The sequence below is a fragment of the Capsicum annuum genome, chromosome 11 (genome assembly GCF_002878395.1).
Source record: "Capsicum annuum cultivar UCD-10X-F1 chromosome 11, UCD10Xv1.1, whole genome shotgun sequence".
Taxonomy (NCBI): domain Eukaryota; kingdom Viridiplantae; phylum Streptophyta; class Magnoliopsida; order Solanales; family Solanaceae; genus Capsicum; species Capsicum annuum.
In genome coordinates, this window is record NC_061121.1 from 19,016,122 (window position 1) to 19,024,565 (window position 8,444).

An 8,444-nucleotide genomic window follows, 5' to 3' on the forward strand; every position below is an offset into this window, starting at 1 on the left:
AGGCAAAATTGGAGAATAAAATCCCCAATTTCGAGGTTAAGTGCTAAGAACCCTAATTGATCTTAGTATTCAAAATTAGCGGATTAAGACTAATTATGATACTAATAGAGTCAATTCAAGAACTTAGATCAAAAGTGATCTAGACCCCTATTTCAAAGAAACTAAAGAAAACAATTAGTATAAGACTAATCATCACCTTCTTTAATTAACTTTAATAGAAATCAAAGATATCAAATTAAGAATTAATCTTACCTCCTAAAGAATCGTTCTTATAGGGTTGCAAGATAAATCTCAAGTAGCCACACACAAAGGTGTAAATAAGAGAAACTCTCAATTAATAATAATATTGTCTCATTAAAAATAACAAAATTCATCCCTATATATAGGAAAAAAAAAAAATCTATCCTAAATAGCATGGGATTAGGATCTATCTTTATCAAATCTAACAAGGACTAGGAAAAAGTTATCCCAAATAGCAGGAGATTAAAATTCTACTTTTATGGAAATAAATAAATTTAGGAAACTTTAAACTAGGAAACTTTTAAATTAGGAAACTTTAAACTAGGAAAGCAAAAGTTTCTGATTTTAATCAAAACCCTATGGGCCCAATCTTCTGCATTTAAACTTGAAATTTAATCATGAAATATGTGTATCACTTAGCCCATGCTTCTCCATAATTCTTGGTCTCATTCTTGGGCTCTTCTTCCATCATATGCATCTTCTTGATTCACATTGAAGCCCGTCAATCTTAATGCAAGTGGCTAGCCTGGATGCTATAACCAGTGCAATCCTTATGAAAGTAGCAAACATAAAAGTCTATTCTAGAAAGTCTAATCCTTATGAAAGTAGAAACATAAAATCCTATTCTAGAAAGTCTAATCCTATTCTAGAGTAATAAATAAAGCTACTAATAATATAATTAGTTTCTTATTTTAGTTGTATTCACACATCCACTACATAGGTCTTTCACTATGTAGTCATAATAAGTTGATTTATATAACTCATTTTCATTTTGTTGACTCCCCTAAGAACTGCAAACTTACTAATTTACAGTGTATACAAATTCAGAGTGTAAGGTTTATAGTTCTAGATTTAATAGCTTAAATAGTGTTCCCTATTAGTTCCAAGTGCAATAATTTCTAAATATACATTTAATTAGTTGACGTGTATCTTGATAAGTGTATGCACACTTAAGACGCCTGTTCAATTTATGCAGGAAAGAAGCTCAACCCATTCCCGATATTTGGAAGTGGAGGAGGAACTAATAGTACAGAAATAGCTGGAGAACCAGATCTCTCTAACACAAACTCCGTGCCTTCTGGGTCTGCTAAGGTAGTGGGAAAGCCAGTGACAAATGAAGGTATTTAGTCATGATACTTCATTCACATCAAATCATCCTTTTTCTTTCAGTGGGTGTTGTCAGCCTGTAACCACTTGAATGCATGATTAGTTCAGTCATTTGAACAGCTTTCTAGTTCAAATAACTGATTTAATTACATTAGACCCATTGAAGGAAGAAATGGTCCTAAATATAATAGGCATTTTCTTATTCTTTTTCAGTCTTGATGTGAAGTTTGACTATATGTGGTATATTAAAACTGAGCAGATGGATGCTTTGATCTGCATTGGTTCTTCCACAAGAGAAGAGAGCAGGACAATGGAAAGAAGTTAACTGAGCCAGGTTGTGCTTTGTAATAGTTTCTTTGATTTATTAGCGTATAAAAAATAGTTTCTTAATTATTTAATGTCTTTGCTTTCTGTTGACTAAAAACTAAATGCATGCAATAACCAGTACAATTACATATTGTTCCTTTGCTATAGCTGATCAAATTGCATACAACTTATAGAATTCCTTTCCAATCAATCAGAAATTGTTTGTTTGATGATTATAAAAATTATATCTTTTGCCCCATGTTTTAGGTAAATTCTTCTGCCTTCTTAAGATCATCATGAGCTGTGATCTAGCCACAGGCTTACTAGCTATGTCTACCTTCATCATGGAAACCGCTACAACTCTTCGAATATGTTGCCTTTTCCTTCCTTGCACTCTCTTTCTTGCCTCTTCCCACAAGCAAAGCACAGAAAAATCAATAAACCTCTAATTAGTTCCTATACACCAAGTGCAAAACTTTTGTAGATTATGTAGATTTTAAACTAAAGGACTATTATCAAGCGGTTACGGATAACATTAGGACAATGTATTGCTTAGCTGCTCGAGCCTATAGTTGGTGTTTTGGATTTTTCTGATGAATTACTTTACTCCATCAATTAGTATGAACAATGTCTAACATTGTTAAACATTCTTGATATTGTTACTTACCTGACTTGTGTCTCTCAATATTCTTGTAACATGAAAAGATCTTAATCAAGCAAACAATATTACTGATTTGGGTTCACCCCATAATCCATGTGAAACATCAGATGGACAGAATGGTCCTCCTTTTCCAAATAGAGGAGTACCAGCAACTAAAGATAATGCAACTGATCATAAACCCCCAAGTCCTAAGAAAACATTAGGAACTCCTCCAGCGAAAGGATTCATTCATCCAGGAAGTCTCTTTGATCTAGGAGAGGAAGGTAATGCGGCTTTTGCTTTAGTTAGTTGCTCAACTTTCTCTTTTCGCCAGTTTCAATGTTTGAACATCTTGGTTTGTGCTTACCATGTCAAAGACCATAAGTTCTACATGTACTGCTGTACTTTTTGAAAGTGAAATAAAGCGAAAACTTTTTCCTATATTTTATTTTCTTTCTACTGATTTTGGGAAAGGGAAACTTTGCAGGTGGCTTCATTCCAGGGCCAATGCCTTCCAAAAAATCACCAAGTCAAATTAAAGAGAATAAAGGTGAGAGTGCTGGAAAACTTGCAGATATGTAGCAAAATATTCCAGTACTCGTGCTGTGCTTTTTCCTATCCTATACATTTGTCTTTTCATGTAGTAATGGTGTAGTGGGTAGTCATATCTTATGCCAGCACTTCATGAAAAAAACATGTGGCATTTGAATCTTATTAGTTCAGCATCTACAGCTGTATGTGTGTTGAGTATTGCGAAGCATTAAAGCTTGGTGCTCATAACATGTTAAAAAGTTTGGAGGCAAATATGTTTTGATAAATAGCTATATAATGCAGGAGACGATAGCCGAATTCCTATGGAAGACCCAAGAGCTTCTCCATCATCAGTGTATTCCAGCAATACACAAAGACCAGTACTTTCAGTTGAAGTTAAAGATTCCAAATCACTGGAGATTGTAAAATGCATTGTATATGGAGGTTTAATAGAGTCAATCACAAGCTTGGGTGTGGTCTCCTCTGCAGCTGCATCTGATGCTGACACAAGTAAGTCATTGAGACCTTATTTTTGTTGTTGAACTTGTTAAAGAAATGGACCTTCAGCCTAACTCAACCCCAAAAACTAGCTCATGAGACCATAAAAGGAGACCAAGTCCCCATCCAATTACCAATGTGGGACTCAACAAAGCTCTTTAGCTTTTGTTATCTTGATTGGTTACCCTAATTGTAATCTAGGAGATTTGTGTGAGAGTTGTAAACGGTTCTTCCGTTTAAAAGATTAGAAGCATAATCTTGTGGCTGATGAATTCCTAGTTCAATAAATGGGATAATAAGGTTAAGTGGATATTTCAAATGGTGCATTTCTTACCTATGCTCATGCCCAGTTCTTACATTTAGTTAATTTTTATGTTGCATGAGATGCATGTTTGATCTTGGCCATATCTCAAAATTTATATACAAGTTATGACATGATGCAAAGCACCTAGGCAGTTGGTGGAATACTACACAGTCATGCTCTCACGCATACCGTAGGCCATCGAGTGCAAGAGTATTTTAACTTCAGGTTTATCATTCTAGACCGGAGGCATAATGTCATGTTCTTTATGTGAGAAATATAAAGAAAAATATTATTGAATTGTTGTAACTACATTATTACATTGAGGCACTATTTATAGACAATACATTCCAATCCTTTTCCTAGGAAACTACATTACAATTCTTTTCCAAGTTGGATTTTATATGCTATTCCTATTCCTACTCATATTCTAATACTCCCCTCAAACTGGTGCATGGAAGACGTATGTACCAAGCTTGTTATGGATGTAACTAATATGAGAATCGGTGAGGGACTTGGTGAAGATATTTGCAAGAAAACTGATAAGGACTGCTTGGACGTCTGGGAGACCTCAATTGAAACGGAACAAACTGAAAAAATGATTCGAAAAGTAGTAAATATTGTCGTAAAGTCGATGTGTCGCTGGAAAATTGCCAAAAACTGGTATAAAATATACGGGTCATCTCGAAATCAAGAGACGAGTAGATCTTGAATATGAAAGTCACCGAAAACTTAGCTGAAACACGCTCACACGCCGGATTATTAGATTTGATGGCTGAAAAGTGACTATAATCTGAGGAAAAAAAAAGGATATGGGTAGGGTCGGAATGATGACACGACCCTACTGAAAAAGAGAAATATGTGTAGGGTCGGAATGATGACACGATCCTATTGTGAAATAGAAATTATATGAGTAGGGTCAGAATGACGGCACAATCCTACTGGAAAAGAGAAATTATATGGGCAGGGTCGGAATGATGGCACGACCCTACTGAAAAAGATCTGAGGAGTCACCGGAAAGACGCATGGTGCTATGCAACTCAGATATGAGACAGTAGTCCGGAAAGATGCACGGTGCTACGCAAATCAGATTTGAGAAAATAGTCACCGAAAAGAAGTACGGTGCTAAGAAAAATAGATATGAAAAAGTAGTCACCGGCCAGATGCATGGTGCTACGCAAAGATTTGAGAAAATAGTCACTAGAAAGACACACAGTGAGTCAGTGACCCAACTTTTTGCTAACATAATCATTGGCCAGACGAGCGGCATATATGGATTATAGCCACTCGCCGGTAGCAGAAACTCTTTGATTCTTTACCAAGATCGTGGAAACTTGATACCATGTGAGAAATATAAGAGAAAAATGTTATTGAGTTGTTGTAACTACATTATTACATTGAGGCCCTATTTATAGATAATACATTCCAATTCTTTTCCTAATAGGACACTACATTACAATCCTTTTCCAAGTAGGATTTTATATGCTATTCCTATTCCTATTCCTACTCATATTCTAATACTTTTGTTAGCGACTAAAATAATTTATGACTTTTGTGGATAGTGTTGATGCTTATAACAAAGCTACTACAACTAAAAAGCCAAAGCTTTTAGATTTTTCTCCTAAATCTTGACAGAGTAAGAATGGTTACTTACTTATATATTTATCTTGATGGTGCAGTGAAGATCGTAACTCTTGGAGTGGCAAATTTGATAGGTGGACTCTTTGTCATTTGTCAAAATGTGAGTATTCCTTAGTTCCAGTTCTACTTTACAGTTGCTGACTCTTCTTCTACCTACCTTTCTGCTTCTGCTTTAGTTCCTGATTCTTAACTATTCTTGAATCAAATGTAAACTTGCAGTTAGTGGACTTGAAATATAGTGTTGGAGGAGGTTCCAATCTTAGAGACCAAGTAGATCAATACGGGGAGCTACTTGGCCAAAGAAAACATTTCTTACTTCATGCTACTTTTGCCCTGTTGTCATATTTTGTGTTCGGCCTTGTCCCCCCAGTGATATATGGCTTCACTTTTCGGAAGAGTAATGACAAAGACTACAAGCTTATAGCAGTTGCAGCAGCTTCTCTTCTGTGCGTTATCCTACTTGCTACTGCAAAGGCTTATACACGAGGAGCAAATAAGTTTGGTAAATACTTCAAGACTATTTTGTCCTATGTTATAGCTGCATGTATGGCCTCAGGTGTTGGTTATGCAGCAGGTCATTTAATTAAGAGGCTCATGGATGACTTTGGCTGGTTTGACTCAAAGCCGGCACCCTCTTTTTTTTCCCCTGAGATGATTTCACAAAATCCAGCCTGGGCGTCCAATTGACATCTTCTGTGTTGTTAAATCATCTGTAGTTCTCCTTTTCGTTCTTTGCAGCTTTCAGAACCTCTGAGAATTTGGTTGTTTCCTTTTTATTAAGCTAAATTAGTTTGTATTGGTTGTTCCTATGTGATATTCAAATGATGTTTTTGCTGCCTCTACTTGTGGTATTCAACTTGGTTTAAAAACATCTCAAATTTCTCTCGTATTCTTCCTATTTATGAACATTGTGTTGTTTCTTGTTATATTATTTAAAACATACTTGGTTATACTTTGGTCGTATGAAGAATGTGGTAGGTTTCATGCTCACCTCGTTGGGCCTATAAATTCTACGGCACAACCAAATATTAGAAATCTTGTCTCTGAACTTAAAGTGGAACCACAATAAGCTAATGAAATGTGATAAGACAGAATCGGAAATTAAAGAGGTTTAGTACTGAAAAGGACTGATTCAGCCCCATTAAAGTCATTGCAGAATTTAAATAAAGGAGGGTGATTCAAAAGAAGAGTCGTTGAATCAACTAATTCTTGTGAAACCCCATAATTAGTTAGAGAATGTGACACCATGTTTGCCTCTGTAAATGTCCTCCAAAAGAGGATTGTCCATTGCCTCAAGAAGAAGTTAGCAATCATCCACCAAATGTGAAAGGTGTATTTTGTGAAGGTGAAGAAATTTGGTCAATCAATACCTGAGAATTTGTTTCGAGCACAACACTTTGCTAACGCCAGAAATCAGCCCTTTGAATAAGGCTATCAATATTTTGCAGTACAAGCCCTTGTCCTGTTTCCACTAGAATCACGGATTACTCCTCACCCGCCACCAACCTTTAATCTATCATCAATATTTAAAGATTATACGTGACAGAGGCAGAGGTCTGTAATTCAAAAATATTCAATAGCGGCTTACCTGTTGATGAATAGGTAGTGATGTTGAAAGTATTCTCATAAGGTAACAGGAATTAGCATGGATGGTCATGTTAGGATATTAAAATTAACTGGGAGAATGATGGTTGTCTTTCATTAATATAGTGATGTAGTCAGCAACGAGAAATTAAAACATTGCAACTACTGCCCAAGTTTGCTCTCGTTTTTGTACAAAATGATATTAAAAATTAGTAATTGAATTTTATTTTACCTCATATTTGTAGATTGAATAAGAAAATGTTATTCGATGCTCTGCTCAACTCGTTGTTGTACCTAAAAATTTAATTTTATTAGCGCTCGACTGACTTTCTTGACAAACCATCCTTTGCATATCATTCTTGGGAGCAGTTTTCCACCATCAATCTAGAAATGCTCTCACAGGTTTGATAGGTTCTAATTTTGATGTTTGATAATGTTAGAATATGAATAGGAATAGTAATAACATATAAAATCCTATTTGGAAAAGGATTGTAATGTAGTGTCCTATTAGGAAAAGGATTGGAATGTATTGTCTATAAATAGGGTCTCAATGTAATAATGTAGTTACAACAATTCAATAATATTTTTCTTATTATAAATGTATTTACATTATAGTAAATGTCTATCAAGATCTACTTTGATATCTATTAGGATTTGAAGCATCTGTGTTTTACTCAGACTAGAAATAAATTTCCCCTATAAATAGAGAGGTTTTGTTCATTGTATTTACAATCATATAATCTCTCATCCCTCAAGAAGTAATAAGAATTACTCTCTCTTCTCTCTCTACTCTTCTTTATTCTTTCTTGTTTAATAACACGTTATCAGCACGAGACTCTGCCAAATAGGTGAGATTATAAATCTAAAGGATTTCAAGGTTAGTAAGTCCTTATGTTATCTGTCTTTTGTTACTAATAATATAAGTATTGTTGGATTTGAGGAAAAATATTTGGTTTGGAATCATTATGTTTTAAATTTATTTCCCAAGAACAATATTATCAAAAGAGATGATAATATGTTGGGTTCAAGTCCCAACGATTTATGCCTAAGACGCCTTTATATGGATAAGACATTGAGTTTGAATCTCAATGCACCATATTAATGATATTATGATGGCTAAGGCAAAATAATAGATATTTGGTGAAACATGTCCCATTAAATATGCTCCATTTCTTGAATTGAATATGATAGCAATAAATCATATATGCCTCAATTTGCTTTTGCAGTAGCTATCATAATTTGATACGCTTAAGGCATGATTATATTCCATTCTTGGGGAATGAGAAGCTTATTAATGCAAATATGTACTTGATTGTGATAGTATCACAACTCACCTCCGAAAGAGGCTGAATAATTGAGAAGAGTTATTCTGAAATCTTTTTCTAAAGTAGTAAATTCAAAAATTTATTCATGTCATAGTAAATCTGAAATTTACTAAAGTAAAAATACACATGTCATGTAAACTTGGAGTTTACTACTATAAATAAGTTCATAAATTGACATGAACGGTTATGACATCTTAAAGATGTCCATATTGAGTATTAGACATGTATTGAAGAAATACAAGATTCTTCAAGAATTGTTTATGTCGCTTGT

The 8,444-nt window shown here is 34.6% G+C and overlaps 1 protein-coding gene across 3 annotated transcripts in view; it reads left to right on the forward strand.

Annotated features, from left to right (window-relative positions):
- LOC107848458 (membrane protein of ER body-like protein) overlaps nucleotides 1–6,150 on the forward strand; it is a 42,745-nt gene extending 36,595 nt beyond the window's left edge. The window contains exons 3-9 of one of the 3 annotated variants that reach the window (XM_016693225.2): nucleotides 1,217–1,360; nucleotides 1,607–1,681; nucleotides 2,359–2,577; nucleotides 2,781–2,843; nucleotides 3,128–3,334; nucleotides 5,303–5,364; nucleotides 5,484–6,150. In XM_016693225.2, the coding sequence (XP_016548711.2) occupies nucleotides 1,217–1,360; nucleotides 1,607–1,681; nucleotides 2,359–2,577; nucleotides 2,781–2,843; nucleotides 3,128–3,334; nucleotides 5,303–5,364; nucleotides 5,484–5,951 (1,238 nt within the window). In that variant the 3' untranslated portion in view covers nucleotides 5,952–6,150. The remainder of the gene's footprint in view (nucleotides 1–1,216; nucleotides 1,361–1,606; nucleotides 1,682–2,358; nucleotides 2,578–2,780; nucleotides 2,844–3,127; nucleotides 3,335–5,302; nucleotides 5,365–5,483) is intronic. The other 2 variants (XM_016693226.2, XM_016693227.2) reach the window with 2 other exon arrangements.
- Nucleotides 6,151–8,444: the final 2,294 nt, after the last annotated feature.